At 37.0% G+C, this 21314-nt stretch overlaps 1 protein-coding gene across 1 annotated transcript; it reads left to right on the top strand.

Moving 5' to 3' along the window:
• Window positions 1-640: 640 nt before the first annotated feature.
• On the top strand, window positions 641-21071 carry rps6ka4 (ribosomal protein S6 kinase, polypeptide 4). Its single transcript, XM_079474664.1, has 18 exons — window positions 641-1506; window positions 1888-1959; window positions 3412-3479; window positions 5940-6090; window positions 6567-6682; window positions 9779-9886; window positions 10464-10544; window positions 10867-10970; window positions 11116-11266; window positions 12006-12167; window positions 12642-12767; window positions 12849-12982; window positions 13785-13878; window positions 13986-14156; window positions 15171-15368; window positions 15786-15945; window positions 17396-17559; window positions 18329-21071. Exons 1-18 carry the CDS (start codon window positions 1419-1421, stop codon window positions 18539-18541), a joined length of 2361 nt encoding a protein of 786 aa, XP_079330790.1. The 5' UTR covers window positions 641-1418; the 3' UTR covers window positions 18542-21071.
• The last annotated feature ends 243 nt before the right edge of the window (window positions 21072-21314 follow it).

Below are 21314 nucleotides of genomic sequence, written 5' to 3' on the forward strand. Positions count from 1 at the left end.
TTTTAGATAAGACGTAATGTAATGCATGTTGGTTCATATATCTTATTAATTTGTATTAGTTGTGCAATAACATGTTATTTGAAAACATCTGTCCTTCATAAACCGCACAATTGCCTAATTACCCAACTTTTTGTTAACAGTGGTTATCTATTCAGTTAGACAGCTTTTCCTCCTTCAGTGAGAGTCAAAAGGTGGTTAACAAACAAAATACAACTTGAGCGGTTGAGAGATTGTGTTAACACGGCCTTTTCAAGTTGTATTGCACCAGTTTTTCTCTTCCACCACCTACACGGAGAACCAACCCACAGCTGATATACTTCAAACCCGTTTTCAACAGCGGCACGGCCGATTCCGTGGTCCGATTCATTTGAGGGATTCGGCTCCTTCGAATAGTGATGTAAATGAACCGTCGTTTCGCTCAAATAATACACTCTTGAGGAGAATACAAACTAATATATATATATATATATATATATATATATAGCCGAATATGTGTTTTAAATAAACCTCGATCTAGCATTCCTTATCATTCCAGGGATGATCATACAGTCGAATGATGTAATATGCCTTGCGACTATTGAATCAATAAAAAGATCCGGTTCAAACAACGATTCACTTGCGAATCGGACATCACTACTTCGGCTTCCGTAGCCGAAGTGATCTTTACACTTTATTCCAAACAGTTATCGTTAAATTAATGTCTTTTCCATAGCAAACGCGTATTAAAAGCGAGTCAGGCATAACTACATCCGGATGACAGGAGAAAAGGACAACACTAAAACACGTCCATTTAGCCTTTATAAAATTAGCTACTAGGGACATTTTTAGTCTTATCTGTCACGGTTGATAGTTAGCAAGTACGCTATTAGCGTATAGCTCAGTTGACGGATCGATATATCGCTTCACGTTAAGTAGGTTGCAGGTAATGTAGCTGTAAAGAGAGAAACGCATTGTGCTCGACGGGCTCTGACAGATCGGCGAGCTTTATTGCAGTTGTGTTTAAGATCACGACAGTTGTGTCGAAGTTGGTAATACGGAAATAACAGCCATTTTTGGCCGACATTATGAGCAATTAACTGCGGGTGAAGTGTTGCCGATAGCGATCATTGTGCTTTTGATATATATATATATATAGAATATGATAAAGTATATTGTTGTTTCCAAAGGTAAGATTAATGTTTAGGTTCATGAGGATTAGTGTCAACGGCAGGATGTCAAAGGTATTTGTAAGATGAGATGCATAATAAAACATGTCATCCTCATTGTCATAAGCCGTTTGTAAAGTTTTGCTTTACAAATCCTTAACATTTCCCGGGGAGTTTGTGGCACTCTTTGGCTTCATGTAAATGGTTGTTCTTTGAAAGTGTTTTCTGTCAAACTCACTTTCCTGACCAAATACCCAATAAATAAAACGCATCATGTCGGGGGATAGTAGTGGTAGCGGCGAAGACTCCGACCGAGAAACCCACCGTAAAGTCTGCACCGTTAAGCACGAGATCACGAATGGTAGGTGACTGTATACTTCATTCATTTACGTTACCCTAGCGATTTTGTATTATTTCACAACTGTGGTTTTATGAGGTGGTAACTCGATACAAGCCATGATGTTAAATGATTATGAAATGAACATGGTACTTAAAGAATACTACAGTATTGCCTAAAAACCCTGTTGTGCTGTTTTTGGTGGTGATGATATGTATACTTGTGTATATATATGTCTGTTATGTGTCACGCAAAGTATTGTGGAGTGGAGACACGGAAGAAAAGTTGTATCAGTTTATAATGTAGTGTAATATTAATGGATCATTTTAAAAGGAATGATTTATTCCTAATGAAATTGATGTACAGGCTTGTGTGAAGTGAGTTTAACTGAACATCTTTTTTCAGCTAATCTTACAGGATATCCTGAGAAAGTTGGCATGGAGAACTTTGAACTTCTCAAAGTGCTTGGCACTGGAGGTGAGAAAGTTCATACTCATACATACTGTAGTCAACCCATTAAATGTCATTGTGTCCAGTTTGGCTGCTCAAACAAATAGATTGATGTTCTGTTCTTTGTACTACAAGCATAGGAAATACAATTGAACTATTATGTGCAATGCACAGGTTTCAGAGGTAATCGAATGTACTGTAACTGGTATTCTTTATTCCCTCTTAAAGGTTTTGTTGCTACACTTGCACCTTACCTGGGATCTCATTTATTAAACCGTGCGTATGAAAAGCCCAAAATAGCGTACGGCCAAAAATATTCAAACGGATAAAACCATGTAAGCAACATTCGCTTTATAAATCACAGTTGAACTGCAAGTATGCGTAGGTGAATCAGCCTCATATCCCGCCTGTACACGCCCATTCTTTCCCATAAATAGTAAATGCAAAGCACCTCATTAATGCTGATTCATATATATATATATATATATATATATATATATATATATATATATATATATATATAAAACTGGCATCCAATCCTCTAGTGAAGCCTGACGTAACGCACCATAATGAACATATACCGTTTCCGGTTCCAACCGCTATCGGATGCCATCGGAAAATAACACAAAATGATGTAAAACTGCTGAAATCCCCCGATCCCATCCTTTATCTCCGTAACAAAATCACAAATGGCCACACATGAGATTCATTGCAATTTACAAATGAATAATTTTTATAATTATGAATAATAATTATATTAACACTGAATGAATGAGGCATCTATATAGCGTATCTGTAGCATTTAGACTGATCATTAACACCGCATTAAAATCGCATCATTAATTAGTGCCTAACCTCAGATCAAATTTGACTTTAACGTTTGATGAGTATGCACAGTATTTAAGGAACATGTATAAGTTATATAGTTATTTATTTGCACTGTATTCTGCAGTTATCGTATTTGATGCTCTCCTATTCCATGCAGTCGGGCCATCTCCTCATTCACTCAAAGTGTGATGGTGAGACAGCGCTGATTAAATATTTAGATTGAATTTTTATTCAAGATTTGAGTTGGATACAAACAATTATCCCTCAATTCAAGCAAAATAACTCTGTAGATTGAATCTTCTCGATCATGGGGATATTTAACAGATATGATGTGATATTAAACGTGTATGTGGCATTAATGCTTATAATCATCTTTATCACGCTTACTTCTACAATCTAACTTGAGTTTAAACTCACTTGTGTTGCCCCTTGCCTCAAGAATGTCTGTATGCATGGGCCAGAGTTTGCATACATGTGCACAGATTCTCCCGTCAGGTTTGCTTTTAATAGATCGCAACCTTTGCGTGGAAAGTGGCGCACGCACGTTTCCTGCCCCATTTTGTGCGTACGCAACGTTTATAAATGAGACCCCAAAATGTTGGCAGAATGTCCATTAAGAGATTCCTTTTTCTCTCTCTCTTTTTTCACCAGCTTATGGAAAAGTATTCCTGATCAGAAAAATAAGTGGTCATGATAAAGGCAAACTCTATGCCATGAAGGTTTGTGTTTTTTATTTGTTTTTCAGAAAAGATATCAAGAATAAGATTTGATTTATAAACAAATACAGTTGATGAGTGGGCAAGTTTCGTAAAGCCTATAGACAGTACCATCGGATGCACTCACCTGGCCCAAGGTTAACTTCCGGCCTGTGTTTGGTTATCGGTCTGGCTAGTGGCAAGTAATATAACAATACATTTTTTGTTCAATTGATATCAATATGAAAATGTTATTGTATTAAATGAAATTAAAACTACTCAACAGTTGGTGATATTTTGCAGTATACCGGAAGTTAAGTTTGGGCTACAAAACGTTTGTTTATGTTGTGGATGCTGAAACTGTCTATAGACCATTTCGAGAGATGTAAACAACACTGGTCCAAAAGCACTTCTTGTTTCAGTTTTGTAAACATTTCTTTAATTCACATATATAAGGAAGGAATAATTGACGACGGGCCGCTGAATTTTTCGAAAATAATGCATCCAAGGTCTGTACATCATTTTTGAAGAATTCGACGTACCGGAGTCAATTATTCCGCTTTACCATGGTTACCATACCAAAATATGTTGTTCAGGTGTTCCATCAAGATATTTATAAAGGTATTTGTTCTGGAATGCTCTTTTTGGTAGGACTAATGTCTTACACATCACATCTTAGCGAGGAGGCGGGGCTGACTCTATTGCTATGTATGACACCTTTCTCACCTTTAGTTTGGCTACTTTGGTTCGGACCGATGGCAAAAAGTGATACATCGAGCATTTATCAGCGCTGTTGGTTCCTTTTGAGACCACACTGATTGCTTTGGTCATCAGACCAAATTTCTGCAAGCCTCCGCACCTCCTCACAAAAAAATGTGTCCGCGAGCTGCCATGCTAGTGCAAACTGTCAACCAACACTTCCCATAACTGTCATCATTCCATAATGCACAATTTCCCTGAAATAACTTGAAATTGACATCACCATTGTTTATTCCATATGTAATAGATTTTTTTCAATATAATATTGTAAATAATAAAACAAATGATAATATCATGGATAAAAATGATGGGACGCCCAACTAAACGTTCTGTGTCGCTGTCAATGAGAACCCTGCACCTGTTAACAGATAGTTTGGCCCACTCTTCCTGAGCAAACTGCTCCAGCTGTCTCAGGTTTGATGGGTGCCTTCTCCAGACTGCAAGTTTCAGCTCTTTTCATAGATGTCCGATAGGATTCAGATCAGGACTCATAGAAGGCCACTTCAGAGTAGTCCAATGTTTTGTTCTTATTCATTCCTGGGTGATTTTAGCTGTTGTTTTGGTCCTTCTCCTGTTGGAGGACCCATAACCTGAGACTGTGACAGAGCTTTCTGACACTGGATAGTACGTTTCGCTACAAAATGCCTTGATAGACTTGAGATTGAATTGTGCCCTGCACAGATTCAAGGCACCCCAAAACATAACCAAGCCTCCGCCATGTTTCACTGTATGGATGGTGTTCACTTGTTTGAAAGCTTGATTTTTTTCATCTGTGAACACAGAGCTGATGTGACCTGCCCAAAAGCTCCATTTCTGACTCATCTGTCCAATGCATGTCTACTATTTTCTTTCTGAGCTCCTCAGACAACTCTATCCTGTCCCTTCTCTGGTCCATGTTCAGTGTGGGGCACACAATGATACCAAACAGCACAGTGACTACTTTTCTCTCTTTAAATAGGCTGAATGACTGATGACAAGATTGGATACGTTTGTGATGCTAATTAAATAAACTAATGAAGTCAATTGCTTTCATTGTTTACCTCATCTGGACGTCGCTTTGGATAAAAGCGTCTGCTAAATGTATAAATGTAATTAGTTTAAAATATCACTATAATCCAATGATGTATTATCTTTTCTAAGGGTTCTAAGTATACATGATACAATAGCTTTTAATTTCATCACTCTGCAGTAGGAATGAAGCATTATTTCAATTATTTCTAATAATTTTCCATTTTATCTCCAAATTAATGTCAAAATTAAAAAGAAAAGTCATTTTGTTTGTTGTTAGATCTGTATGCTGTGGTGGAAAGTAGGCTACAGTTTGACCTAATTTTGTTAAATTTGGCGCATTGATATGTAACTGTAATTAGGTCAATCTGAAACTACTTCATAGGAGTGCATTTTACTGAAAAGTAATGCACACCCATGGACCATTTTTCAGCCAATCAGAATTAAGCATTTAACTGCCCCGTGGCATTAATACGTATTCAAGATCTTCACTTAACATTTCAATTCAGTTCTAAACAGTTGTATTTTGTTCTAACAGTTGTTTAGTGTTAAACTGAAACGGGAAGTGCATCTGGACCAGTGTTGTTGAGTGTTTCGAAATAGTGTTTAAAAACAGTTGCAGTTTTTTTCAAGCTAGTTCAAAATATTTCAATTGAATATATAAAGACTAATTAAGTTAGGCACATTTGAATCGGTTATTGTTCTTTTCTCCTGTAGGTTCTGAAGAAAGCAGCCATTGTTCAGAAGGCAAAGACTGCCGAGCACACTCGGACAGAGCGGCAGGTTCTAGAACACATTCGCCAGTCACCTTTTCTTGTCACCCTTCATTACGCCTTTCAGACCCAAACCAAACTGCACCTTATACTAGGTAAAAGAAGGCATACTTGTTTTATTGCATGGTCACAGGTTTAGAGCTTTAGAATAATGGATAGAGAATAATAAATTAGGGCCATATGGTTTTTAGTTTTCCTAAAATCGTATTTTTTTCATTTTTAAGTTAAAGTTTTTCTATAGTAATATTTACTATAGGAAACGGCAGTACAATTCCTAAATTCTGCAGCGTTTGAGAACCTTACTATTGTAAATATTAAAGTATACTACTGTGTTTACTACAGTTTATTAATTTATGACCAGAACACTACATTTTGCTTAAGTTAATTCTATAGTACATTACAGTATTTTTTGAGTGTTCAGGTTAACAGGACTTTTATTTGGGCAGAATGCAGTTGTAAAATAGTTTTAATTTCAATTAAATGATTACTGGCTAAATAAATAGTTCCTCTAGTTCTTAGGTATGTGTCCCTCAGAAAATCCATGTTTTTTGACTCATGTTTATTTTGGCAGACTATGTGAGTGGAGGGGAGATGTTTACTCATTTGTATCAGAGAGATCATTTCTCAGAAGATGAAGTGAGGATCTATGTCGGAGAAATTATCCTAGCCCTGGAGCACTTGCACAAGGTAGAAATGTTTTGACTTTTAATAATGTTTACATTTAGATGAAACTGAGATGCATCACAGTAAAGGTCATGTCTGTCTATTTTTTTGTGAAAGTTACATTCTGTCTAAGGACAGTGACATCTAGTGGTCGATCAATGCTATTTTCATGACATATTTTTATTTCTAAAGAACACAATAGGCTTACATCTACAATGTTTATGTAATTCTGCTCACTTTATTAGGTACCTCTTTCTTGCAAAGGGTAGGATCAACTCGGGTTGATTGGTTCAACTGCATTAAATCTGTGTGACAGTAGATTAAGTAAAAGTCCTGAATAAATGTTGGTCCAGAATCGTCTTGATAGTAGGGGTGGGAATCACAGGGCACCTCACGATACGATACGGCACATGGCTCACAATATGATAATATCACGGTATGATAATATCAATATGATAATATTCTGACCTCTCACCTTCTCTCTGCATCCGTGAGTGCTGTATGAATGAAAGCGCATTCAAATCACTTAAACGGTTGCGTATGAGAGAAATTTACTGTTGTGTAAAGTTAAAGCTGTTAATTCAACACGCATATGTGACGCAGCACTGCTTCTGCATTATCTGCAATAGCGATGTAATGAAGCACATCTCGCTCATAATAGGCATTTGAAAAGACGAGACGAAAAAAAGCCACACAGTAACTGTGAGTGTAATATTAAGTTTAGAGCAAAGATCTTACAGCACCTGCCTCATTTTAATTGTATCTCTAGAAACTTTGTCATTCAGCGTTTCCGCAAGAATTTTGTGTTTTTTTACTGTGCTAAGTTGCAGCTTTAGACTCGTTTTGCTTCTTTCTAAACATTTTGTATTTTAATAGAGCTTATTGCCCAATAAAGCCGTTCTCGTGTACATATTTTCTGTTTCTGTGGTCCTGATCTATAACTGTGACATCTTCTGACAAGATCACCACACACCTTAAAGAGCAGTGATTTTGGCTGCGTCTGGCGAACAATGTGCATATTTACACAAAATGTATGTATTTATATATCAAAGAGTCAGTAACACTGTCACTAATTTAGCAACACAGGCCGGACAAATAAGGGATGAATGGGAAGCCGTGGAAGGGGGATTTATGGTGTGCGGGCGTACCACGGCAAAATGAATTTAGTAGTTACGCTAGTAGTTTAGAATATATAGTATATTTTACTATGTAGTTTATTTGGTTGTAAATCTGTAATATGTTCTGAACCTAGAGTTTGTAATCCAGAACAATAATTGATCATCTTAATGCATCCTAACAAAGTCAAAGTCTAAGGTTGGATATATTAAAGACACTTCTGTATTATTAATTTTTTACCCATTTTGTTTTCAAATTGCAACTTAGTTTTGTTACTTGCCATAAAATATATATTTGTATTTGAAAAATAAATGTGCAGCATTTGAGAAATATTATAATTGCACTTGTTCATTTCTAAAACTCAACAAAATCGTATTGTGAGATCAGTATCATAAATCGTATTGCACCGTGAGCTGAGTATATGGTTACATCTTTAGTAAATAAAAATGTAACTGTATCGTGGACTTGTACCATGATGCATATTGTATCGTGAAGTTGTTGGTGAAACACAGCCCTATCACAAAATCTGCCTTACTATGAAAACAAAATGCCCATGAAAAGGTTAAGTGCAAGATTTGTCTCTTTATTGATGTCTACAAATGATTTTCAGTAGGTAAATTAATAATATATTATCAACATGAGTGACATTTAATAAATTAGAAAGGTGGCACGGCTCATGTTTTACAAATGTTCCACTTATGGGAGTGGACTTGTGTTTTCGTGACTTGACCTGTGCTGGGGCCACTCCAAAAGATTTTGTTGAATCTTATAAGATATTTAAACGGTGAGAGACCGCAAACGTGAGGAGAATAAATCCTAGATTTAATAATTTTGCTCCTATAATGTGTGGTGCACTGTGATTTAATGCGACGAAGATTTTAGCACTACAGCACTATAAACACATTACTTATAACCGAAACGATAAACAAATATCTTTAATATTTATACATGATTAAAAAAACAAATATTAAATGAAAAAACTGAAACCGGAAATTCTACTGGACCAGTGTTTACATCTTACAAAATGCAGGTTTCCTTACTGTCGTTTAGTCATCCTATTTAGAAATAATAATAAAATGATGGAAACAGCAACAACAGCTCTGATAACTATAGTATGTCATTTATCATATTTTCTTATACAAAGGTGTGCTCAAACATGTTATATACAGTACCATTCTACTTCAAATCCGCTGGAGGTTGTTTCCTAAAAAAGTCATGTTGGCACATAAAACTAATCGGCCAAACAGGAGAATTATCTCAATTTATTTTAAGAGAAATGCACTGAGACAAACATTATAATTCACAGTTGAAGCCAATATTGTTGATCATCTCCTAACACAGCAGCATATTAAGCTCTGGGTAGATTCAGGGAAAATGGCCAGGTAGAAAGATACAGTGGCCAAATTATTACAGCAAGGTGACTGGCTCACAGAGTCTTTGCAAAGGAAAGGCTTTTGGATTGCTTTCACTTAGCAGTGGTGACAACGAGGAGGAATAAGCCACAATCTGGCGTCCGGGTGTTGGGCAAATAAGGCTCAGCAACTCATAAGAGCATTGGGCAACAAAGACTATGCCGCCTGATCCGAGCCAAGAAAAGGTTAATACATGCCACAAGTCACACAGATGTCTGCAGAACTTGAAGTGCCTTCAGGGGTCTTACAGAGGGCATGTCTTGGCAGGTTGGTGCTGTTTTGGCAGCACGGGATGGACCAACAGCATAGGTAGTCATAATGTTTTGGCTTATCCGTATATATCTACCATGCCAGTATATCGGTTGACCACTAGAGTCAGCTAAAAGTAAATTGTACACTTTCTACATTTATTAAACATTAACTTTTGCTGAAGGGTAAGTATTATTCAATCAAACTGAGCTCAAAAACTTATGATACTCATACTTTATTATGTTAGCTTTCCATTATGTATATTGTTAAGTTCAATGAGGTCTATTAATGTGTTAACATGTGATTGTGTTTTGTAAGCCCCCTGCTTGGTTTTGTATTTTAGCTTGGCATTGTGTATCGGGACATTAAACTGGAGAACATTTTATTGGACAGTGATGGTCATGTGGTCCTGACAGACTTTGGGCTGAGTAAGGAGTTTCTGGAAGAGGAGGTGAGAAAATGATGTTTTTGACAAAGCTGCCACCGTCAGCATACCATCACATTTTCTTACTTTTTTGAGAACAAAAGGTGATGTCACAAGCTGCTGATCATAATGGCAGAGCTTTCAAGTCTTACTCATTCATTCACCTTTAAACACGTATTTCAGCCCGTTCACACGGCACACCTTGTATTTCTCATGCTGAGAAATAAGGGATAACTCGCCCCTAACACCGAAAGGGTGTATAAATAATATAATAATATACATACATTTAATATTATATTCAATACATTAGAAGTGACTTCTAATCGAATAACAAATAGTTGACTGAAAGGGGGCGGCCCTACTAAATAGTGTGCTTACCGCCACCTACTATTGGCACAGATTGTCGACACCGTACCAACTTGCTTTTGACATGTAGCCTGATGATTAGAAAGTGCTCAGTTTTCAGCAGCCTGCATCAGCGTGCTGTTCCTGCTCACATAATATAAAGGCTTTTCGATAAACTTTAGTTCGAATTTTCAGTGTGCCTACACTATGTCCTGGGCGCAGCTCTTATGTGGTGCTCTGCTTTTTTGTTCACCTTTAGAAAGAGAGAACCTACTCATTCTGCGGCACTATAGAGTACATGGCGCCAGAGATCATCAGAGGTAAAGCTGGTCATGGCAAGGTGAGAAGACAGATCATTTATTGTGTGAATTTAACACAAATATAGTTTCAAATAGTCTTTTTGGACATTCTAGTACGAAGGCAAAAGCAAAATCTGCAAAAAGAAACATTTCTGATTAACTGTTCTCATTGAAAATTCACAATACTAAGAAACTAAAATAAAATAGAATTGATTTTCTTATAATAGGATTGCCTTTTCGTTTAATTTTGGGGCTGAAATACGACCTCTGCATGTTTTTAACATGCTTCAGGAAATGCAGACCTCTATGACTGATGGGTATAAAGACTGACAAATTAAGTTAGATCTTTCTGTCTGCATGCAGGTGGTGGATTGGTGGAGTTTGGGCATTCTGATGTTTGAGCTACTGACAGGAGCGTCTCCATTCACTCTGGAGGGAGAGAGAAATTCCCAGAGTGAGGTGTCCAAGTGAGTTTTGACTGTACCTCGGTTGTTCTAATGACCTTCTCCTCACACGCAGTGTATATTTAAACTCCCCGTGATAACAGCTGTTGTTATGATCGCATCAGTTAAATCATTTCCCAGAATGAAATGAGCTCTTACGGTCTTTCAGACGCATCCTGCGGTGTGAACCTCCTTTCCCCTCTATCATCGGCCCTTTGGCTCAGGACCTTTTGCGGAAGTTACTGGTTAAAGACCCTCATAAGAGACTGGGCTCGGGGCCTCGAGGAGCAGAAGAGATCAAGTCTCATCCTTTCTTCAAGGTTCTTTCAATCATTTTTTTATTTTGTATAATCTATTCGTCTTTCTTTGTCTCATCTTTTCTCTCCCTGCAGAACTTTGCATGCTTTAAACATTATGTTTTGAACAAGAGCAGTTGCATCAAATGTACAAATATAGAATATTAGAATTTAAAATAATATAATTATTTCATTTTATTGTTGTGAATTTACGATGTTGACAGTTATTTTGTACTTAAGTCACATTTATACCTACAATTTTGTCAACCAAAATCTTATTTATAAACAACCTTATGAAACACATACAAAACCAATCCTTACCGGGGCTCAGGGCTGTCGCAAGGTGGGGACAATTTCCCCCACTGACCAGTGGCCCAATACTTTCCATTTATTATTATTCAATAACATATCTTTTGGTAGTTTGTTAAAGTATTCATGTTTTTTTCAATAGAATGTTTCATAAACATATGAAGCAAGTTCATATAACATAAATATTTCACTTATAAAAAGGCTTTACAACAACATTACCATCTTTATTATGTAAATAGACTACGTCAAAGTGACATAAAACTCTGTAGCTAAGGGCCTGCTGGTGCTACAGTTTGAAAGGATTAAATCCATTCCGTTTTGTCAGTATTTGATTTGAGACAAAATAAGTCTCTCTCCCTGATGCAAATTCTTCAGGCACTTTTTAGTGAAATTTGTTGTTATCAAACTAATTCTGTCTGATTCTCACATTTAAAATGACTGCTTGGTGTTTTAGGGGTTAAACTGGTCTGACTTGGCAGAGAAGAAAGTTGCGAGCCCATTTCGACCAGAACTACGCAATGAGTTGGATGTGGGAAACTTTGCTGAAGAGTTTACAGGAATGGAGCCAGTATATTCCCCTGCCAGCACACCACCTAGTACAGACCGCCTGTTTCAGGTACGTGCATGCACCTGCCCTTGTGGGCCTTGCATGGGCACTACTGCATATATGTCCCTACTATAACCTTAATCCAATTTCCTGCCACTCCACTATACCAACACGCGCAAATCTCTGTGGGGCCAGTCCGTAGGCGAAATGAATTGTATACTGTACCATCTGTATATGTTATCCCCTAAACCTATCCATCATAGAAAACGTTTAGCATTTTTAGATAAATATTGATCTGTATGATTAATACGCTTTTTTTGACACCCCATGAGTCCCCATGGGTTTGTGTGCATTCAGTTTTAAATCCCCATCCCGAGGTCTCACACACCCTAACACACACACACAAGGTTTAGCAATTATTGTAACACCTTCTCAGTCATGTATATCCTGTTCCGCAATGTTATCTCTTGCAATCTTGTCACATCTTACTATTGGCAGTGCAACCACAACACTAAAACTTCCTATGTATTCTCTTGGTTTCAGGGATATTCCTTTGTTGCTCCTTCTATCTTGTTTAATAAGAATGTAGTAATGGGGGATGTTCTAGATGCTGAGGCGAACATCGACAGGCCCGGTTCTGCTGCCGTCCAGCGCAGTGCTATGCTGAAGGTACACAGTAACAAACTTAAAAAGCTTCTCTTTTGATGGTTTTGCGAAACGTTCAAATTCCTCTCTCCTTAATTTTTTCAGGAGTCACAGTTTTTTCAGCTCTATGAGCTGTGCCTGCAGGGGCCGCCACTGGGTGAGGGCAGTTTTTCTGTATGCAGGAAGTGCAGACACAGGCAGAGTGGCCAAGAATACGCTGTGAAAATTGTCAGCCGAAGGTAGAGATACACTTGTTTCACTTTTGTTCAAGCTGAGCAAACCTAAGTCCAATGGGCAGAGCGCTATGGCCATCCGAGCAGATTAAATGAATATATGTGGTATAAAATATTAAATGTGAATGATTTGTTTTCTAGAAGAAAAGTTGGCTTCAACATTTTTGCTTTTATTTGATCTTTAATTTGTGCCTTTATCGCTTATTATTTAGTTAGGGAACATTTCCTAGAACAATAACAACACGAGCGAATGTTTCAGACAAACAAGGCTTGAGTTAACACATTATAGTTCTGTATTAAAAATAACATTTTGCACTACAACTTGTGGATGCACTACATATATTTGACATTTTCAATTAATGAAACTTTCATGAAACAATCTTTTTTCCCTCTTTGCTAAATTTTGGCTTCTACGCTTGCTCGAAACAAAATACAGTGTTACCGGTGTAGAGGCAACATAATATCACAATCTGGCCCTAACACACATAGATGTTACTGCATATTTGACACTGTGGGGACCAAGTGTAAATTTAAAGGCATAGTTCACACAAAAATGAAAATTAATTTGACCTACCTTCATATCATTTCACACCTGTATGATTTGTTTCTTCTAAAGAACACAAAATAAGATATTTTGCAGAACGGAAAAAACAAATTAACATTGGTCCCCTATTGACACGATTGTATAGACATAAAACTTCAAAGTCATATCTTTCAATGTCCTTTTTGTGTTTCACAGAAGAAAAAGTCGTATAAAGTCGTATAAAAACAGAATGCCTATAAAGCTGTTTATTTTATGCCGTTTTAGGATGGAGGCTATGACTCAGAGAGAGATTGCAGCACTGAGACAGTGTGAATCTCATCCTAACATTGTCACGCTCCATGAGGTCCATACTGATCAGGTAGTGATCACCCTGCATACATTTAGCTGGCTTTTTGAATATGTTGCCTCGATGGTGCTTTTTCTGCTTTCCGTTCACTCTTTCACACAAAATGCTTTCTTAACCAGTATCACACGTACCTGGTCATGGAGCTGTTGCGAGGCGGAGAGCTGTTGGAGAGGATAAGGAAAAAGAAGATGTTTGCGGAATGGGAGGCCAGCCAGCTAATGAACAGCTTGGTGTCCTCTGTCAGCTACATGCATGAGGCTGGAGTTGTACACAGAGACCTCAAACCAGAGGTAAAGGGACACGGAGAGAAGGAAACTTGCATGCCTGCTTCAAATTGGGCTGCTTGTTGGGGAGAGTTGTCAGACTACTTTTCAAAAGTAATAAAAAAATCAATTTTGACTTTGCTTAAGCACTTTTTGTGTGAACAACTGAACCGCAAACAGGTAAATAATTACTTGGATGGCAGACTTTCATTGATCAAAATGTGGCTATTGAAGTATAAAGGAAAGGCTGGAAGGTTTGGAAAATAAGTGTGGAGCTTCAGTGCATTATTTATTGATTCTCTCAGCTCTCTAATTGTATAAAAGCGTGCTATTATGTGCCGACAGATGCATTTTTCCCGCATCTGTTGTGCCAGTAACTGGCCATGCCAGCTTTTATTCAGCTTCGGCAGTCTCTCTTTCTCCCATTTTAATCTCCCGTCAGCTGTAATTACTCCTCACAGTTTTCACTGATTTCACTTCACTTATGATATTATGCATTGGAACATTGGCATTGTGTTCAGTTGTCCATGTGCTGAATCTGTCTCCGTGCTGTGGAATCTTAATGTCCTGTCCATAAGCAAGAATAAAGTACTGTAGAGAAGTAAATTCAAAGCTTTTCTTGATTGTTTAGATTTTCCTGAAGAGCTTATTATTCAGATATGACTGCGAAACTGAAATCATAATGGAATAATTTGCAAGAAAAGCTAATATACACTCATGACATACTGTGAACTTACCAAAAACACAATTCTAACCTTTACATTTATAACTAAATCCAAGATGACCCGACAGAATTTCATTTTTTAAGAATTATTAAAACATTGATGTAAGATATGAAGTCAAATGATTTAAATAGTTGCATCACCTGAAACGAGTGGAGGCTTGGACCCGAAATTGTTTCTGTTACATCATGACTTAACAAGTGGATTCGTACTGTAAAAAAGCCACCGTGCCATGCATTACAGTGATTTGTAGAATGGTGACACGTCTACTAAATTTGTGAAATGACTTTTTTTCTTTCTCTTCCACCTTTATCGGCAGAACGTGCTGTTTGCTGATGAATCGGATGACTCCGTGTTGAAAGTGATTGATTTTGGCTTTGCACGGTTGTTTCCCGCTGGAAGTGGCAGTGCCCCCTTGCAGACTCCCTGCTTTACCTTGCAGTACGCCGCACCTGAGCTGTTCCACAGCTCCGGATATGACCAAGCGTGTGACCTCTGGAGCCTGGGGGTCATCCTGGTAGGTCTGCGAGTGTGATGCTGACTGTTTGAGACTATGTTTGTGTGTAAATGAAATACAGCGCATTTAGGCAAAATGGGAAATGTTATTTACACATAAGCGGATGGGTTGTTACTATAAAGTTAGTGTTAGCTTTAGGGTTAGCTGCTTAAATTACACAACATTTATAACAAAGCACGTGAAGCATGTTGGGTTTAACAAAGTGAAATTGAACACAGGGTTGACACGTTATACTGTTCCTTAAACAAAAGTTTTGTCTGACCGTTCTCATGTTATTTCTGTCATTAAAGACAATGTCATTAAATGATGGGGTGATATGATGTTTGACTGTAATTTCTTACCAAACCGTTGTCTTTTGCCGTGACTCGTAATTCATTCCACAGACATTCTGTTGATATTGTGATTTTATTTTGTCAGTTCACCATGCTCTCCGGCCAAGTTCCATTCCAGAGTGACAAAAAAGGAATGACATCATCACACGCAGCTGACATCATGCACAAAATTAAAGAGGGAGATTTCTCTTTAGATGGAGAAGCCTGGAAGGGTGTGTCAGAAGAGGCCAAAGATCTAGTGAGAGGTACCGATAAAAGAAAAAAGAAATAAAAACTGGTGAACATGTATTCCCCGAGGGCAGTATGATCACAAATTGGAAAGAAAATCAGGTTGTGGATTTAAAATTTAAATTTGTTGTAGAATTAAGTTCCAAGGAACACTTACAGTACTACTAGACTGTATAGTCTTCTGTAAAATATAAGCCTATACTGTAATAACTTAAATGAAATCCCAATGGGTTTTAGTCTACGAGGTAAGATTCTATCTTTGCATTTTTTCTGATCAAATGCAATAATTTCGTTGAAATTTGTTATATTTTTTTCTATTTTTTTTTCCAAAAATGTTACATGATGCAAAATGGTCATATTAGTGTTTTGCATTGATGCAACTCAATATCTTTAAATCAGTATTTTTTAAATCATTATGAAAAATGAATAATTTACTCGTCCAATAATAAATACTATCCTGGCTCTTCCCAGCTTTGTAATGCCATTGAAAAGTGTCCAAGAACAATAGCGTTCAAAACTTTAAAAAGTGAACTGCTCATTCATCCATAATAAAAGTAATCAATTCGGTTCAGTTGGATTTATGAACGTCTTCTGAATGAAAAGTAAGAAAGTATTCATATGTCAAACCTTTCAACAACAAATGTTGTGTTTGTATGCTACGCACATATAAAATGTGATGCAAAGAGACATTTCTAGGAGTATTAATAGCTAAACCAGTGAATTGGGCATGCAAAGGCACACACTGAGCATATTATACCCAGTAAGTTCCGTTCTAAAATATAAATCAGAAACGCTGTCCAATCACATTGAGACTTTACACGTAAGCTGTCAAGTTCGGTATCCCTAGGTTCGCTGTTAAAATGCGAGCGTGATCGCTGAGTGAACAGGACTACATTTTTTTTATCCTAACAAAAAGAACCGGACTACATATATGAGCACACCCTTAAGGAAACATGCAGTTTATGCCGAATGCCAACAAAACACAGACATGTGACTCAGTTTCACTTACTGCGTGCGGTTCATGACCAGCATCTTTTAGCGCTGCGACCGATCGATCTTTCAGTTTCAAACGATCTGCAAATCCACTGTTATATCCACAATTTATAGAATTATAGAATTCATCAGCAAAATGCAGCGAACAAACAAACACAGCTAAACTTCCGTAATCTGAATGAAGCATTGATGGCCGTGCTTTTTCTCAACCTCTTGCTGGTTGACATGTGGGCGTGCTTTTCCAGGAGAATTGTCCAATATGGGACCATTAAAAGATACGTTTTTACGTAATGGAAATTCATTTAAAAAAAACTCTTCGAAACCAATATGAAGGCTGGGGGAGTTTAGCAAGCACATACTATAAATACTACTGGGGGGATTTAGTGGATGAAGGATTTTTGTATCTGCATCCCCCAAATTAGCTTCCCATCTGAATTTTTTTTTCTATTCTTCGCTTTATCTCTCCATTCACAGGCTTGTTAACCGTTGACCCTGAGCGACGTCTGAAACTCTCCGCTCTGAAAGAAAATGCTTGGCTTCAGGGAGGGGGCGTCATGTCTTCTACCCCTCTCTGCACCCCAGATGTTTTGGAGTCCTGTGGTCCAACTGTCCGGACCTACGTCAACGCCACTTACAAGGTCTAGTCTATTTATCAGATAATGTTGTTTGTCTGTTTCAACAACATAATTTTTTCTCTCTGAAATTTCTATTCTCTTCAGATAGTACTTAGAAATTATGCGTTTGACAATTATTAAGTCATATTTGCTACAAAATAATGCTAAACCATTTTTCAGAACTAACTCCGCTTTTAGTTTTTTAGTTTCTGCTCAAGTACACACAGGTGTGGTTTATCAGAAAGACAATGTACATGTTTCATGTAATATTTTACTGTTTGAATTAGTTCAGTTTTAGAGTGTGTGGTATTTCCATCTCCAGCATTAAATCACTGCTCCCATCTCAGATAGTTAATTCTTTCTGACATGCATTTAAGAATTACACATGTCTAAATTTGATATTAAGTATCACAAAAAATTATTTAGCATTGACCTAGTGGTCTTTGGTCTCCTGTTCCAACTGACACTGAATTTATTTCTGTATTGTTGGTCTTTTGTAGCATATTTGTTCTTACCACAAGTCATCTTGAGATCATTTTTGGGCTAACAAGCCATTGACTCTAAAAGTTTTCCATGTTTAAAATCCATGCACACTATAACGATTAACTAATAAGGAAATTATGATTTGGTTTTGCTGTGATGAGGCCTGTTTAAAGTGCAATGGGTGAAACATGGTCGCAGGGCGCTTCAGGTTGCTGGCAAAGGAAATGTCACAAAAATTTGCTGTCATTTGTTATATTATTTACATGTAGCTGTGCTTCACAATATTTTTATTTCCTGTTTTTACACCCAGGCATTTAACCGGGGGAAACGTGAAGGGTTTTTCCTTAAAAGCGTTGATAATGCTCCGTTAGCAAAACGTCGAAAGATGAAAATGACCAGCACCGGCGTGGAGACCAGACGAAGCTCGTCCTCGTCTTCCTCATCTTCCTCTTCATCGTCAGCTTCCCATTCCAAGAAGCCAAACTGCCAGTCATTGACTCCCCCTGAAGACTCCAAACTGTGATGTTGCATTGCTGTGGTGAGAGAATATGTCGCGGAAGCCTGCGGTTTTGCAGAAGAAAGACAGAAAGACTAAAGACTGGCTCGTGTCAACTCCATGCCAAGGAAATAATCTCCATAATAAGATAATTTAATTGAAAAGTAGGAATATGTGTATCGGTGATTATCAAAAGATGTTTGAATAGTGACATCTGAACAGATTTATGGGTATGGTGGACAAGGGAGCCACAAGAGAGCAAAGCCATATGTAAGCAGTAGAGAGGACTTCTATTTTAATGGATTTCAATGTTTTAATGATCCTTTATGAAAAGCTTTATGTGTACAGGCTCTTTACATTTGTCTCACTACTTCCAGAATGTTTCCCACTTATGCATGGTTATAGCATTTTGAACATTTGCATTTTCAAAAGCCAACCACTGCAGTGAAACTGCATTGTGGCATTTACATGACAAGAAATGTTTCTCTGTAATACAGTAATGAAAATCTATCCTGTTCAGACACAATGCTTTATAGAATAGTATTGGGAGTCAAATCTTGTGTAAATAATACCAACAAAATCATAATTTTGCCCCCAAAACATATATTTCTTATCTGGTTAAAAATATGCGATTTTATACGATTCTCGCTGTAATGACGCTGCCTTGTGTGTTTTCATTGTTAGTTATCGTGTGAAGTTTGTACAGATTAATTTATATGCTGTCAACATTTTACTTGACTGATTTAATAGGTATGGCTTGCGTTATTAATGGTTGGCTTTCATAATCAGCCGCTGAGCTTTTGCCACCTTTATCAGACTATTTTAGTGTATTTGAAATGTTGTTTTTTGAATAGCCAGCACACTCTTTATTTTTTCTACTGACCTGAGGGATCCAAGCACTCACTGCCTGATCAACTCTGCTACTGACTTTAAGGGCTGAGGTTCACAAGACAGCAATCAATCCCTCAGAGTTTCAAGGGCTTTCTCAATCACACGCTTTTCACCTTGTCCATGTTGTAATCGAGCTTCCCTTTTGCACTGTGACAAGAGCCAGAGTAAGGGAACGCGTAGTTCTGTCATTTCATCACCCTTGTGTCATTCCAAATGTGTATGATTTTCTTTATTCCTTGGAGACTGTTAGGCAGATTATAGATTTTTGCATTTATATGATAAACGCATATGGATGTCAAGCTCCAAAAAAGACAACAAAATGTATTGTTGTCTATTTGACTTGTGTGCTAATTTACAACGCGATAGTTTTGTTTGTGGAAGAGACCAATTTTTTGTCTGTAATTCTCTGCATTTCCACCATACAGTAGCTCCTAAGTCATATGAATTTGGAATGAACTGCAAAGGAGAAATATGTAATTCGTGAACATTTCTTGAACTATCTTCAATATAGTTTTTAGTGGTGTGTTTGTATAAGCATTCAGATATTTTGGTCTTTCTGGTGAATGTGGTGTATGAAACAAACAAGCAACACTAAGGATTTAGACTGTGTGTCTAAAATGTTTAGACTGGGTTTTATTAAGATGTGAGCAGATGGAAAGTCACAGTAAAATACCTTCAAGCATTTTGAAATAAACCTAAAAAACCTAAAAGGTGTGTAACAAATTAAGTCAAACGGATTGATTATTGAAGTATTATATCATTCGTAATTTTTCTGTGCCAAAATAATCTGCTAGTTGAGGATATTATGTTTTAAAATGTTTCAGCATTACTTGCACATATTGTTTATGATACAGACGCTCTCTCTTTTTTGCACAAGCAATGCTTCTCATTGCAACTATTTGTGAAAAGACTGGGACAAATTGCTTTTAATTTTGCATAGTGTATGCCAAGGGTCAAAACGGTGTAATTTTGCCGGCCGTCTGATCAAAGTATCTTTCAGATGTGAATTGCACTGTTATTCCAGCCGTATGATGCATATTTTTAGTTTAGGGCAATTAAGGGACGATTTAATGAGGATCACACATATTTTACACTATCATTTTAAGTTTCTGTCAATTCTGTCACACAAGTTTTGTCATGTCGGCGTATTGGCTTTCCAAATATTTTATTTATTTGTTTTTGCGCTCTATATCGTTAAAATGGTGATCTTTTCACAGTGTTATGGCTTTCTGCTACATTCATTTAGTCTGTGACTGGTTTTCGTTTTTTTATGTGGCAAATGAGTTTGTAAGTAGTAATAAGTTGTTCTGTGCACTGCATTATATTTTTGTGGAAGTTAAAGAAATGTAAATTTTTGATTGAGAAATGTTTCTTAGAATATACGTCTGCAGTTTGAGGTTGAGTAAGCCTGTCTGTTTTTATTACTTGGTTTATCTGTGTATGTTATGTTAAGGGTTCTGAATTGCATGTTTTGATACTTTTTTTTCCATTCTTCTTTAAATGTTTAAGTGTTATGTCTCTGCGAAAAAACTTCAAGAAAAAATTTGGGTCTGAAATGAAATGTAAGAAGACATTATGATTATTTTAAGATGATGTAAGGTATATGCTTTGTGTTGCATTGAGAACATTGTTGAATCCAAAGCAAAAAATACAACATTGTACCACACTTCTTATTTGTTTTCGTCATAGGTTTACATTTTGTTGCTTTTACTGTATGCCCTTGATGCTGGCCAGAGGTGCTTATAGTGTAGTTTTTGTTAAATCTCTTAAAATTGATTTCTTTGTGCTGTTCCTCAACGTTATGTTGTATAATAGAATAAGGGATGTTAATGATTTATCGGCAATCGATTATTTGTCAATAATAATTTAATCAAAATAACTATGATTGAGTTTGAGGTCACGCGTGTGC

Source organism: Barbatula barbatula (genome assembly GCF_947034865.1).
Source record: "Barbatula barbatula genome assembly, chromosome: 2".
Taxonomy (NCBI): domain Eukaryota; kingdom Metazoa; phylum Chordata; class Actinopteri; order Cypriniformes; family Nemacheilidae; genus Barbatula; species Barbatula barbatula.

Coding starts and splice junctions, on each gene's coding strand:
- rps6ka4 (XM_079474664.1), top strand. CDS start 1,419: ATGTCGGGGGATAGTAGTGGTAGCGGCGAAGACTCCGACCGAGAAACC. Junction 3,480..5,939: donor GCAAACTCTATGCCATGAAG/GTTTGTGTTTTT, acceptor TTTCTCCTGTAG/GTTCTGAAGAAAGCAGCCAT. Junction 14,157..15,170: donor ACAGAGACCTCAAACCAGAG/GTAAAGGGACAC, acceptor CTTTATCGGCAG/AACGTGCTGTTTGCTGATGA.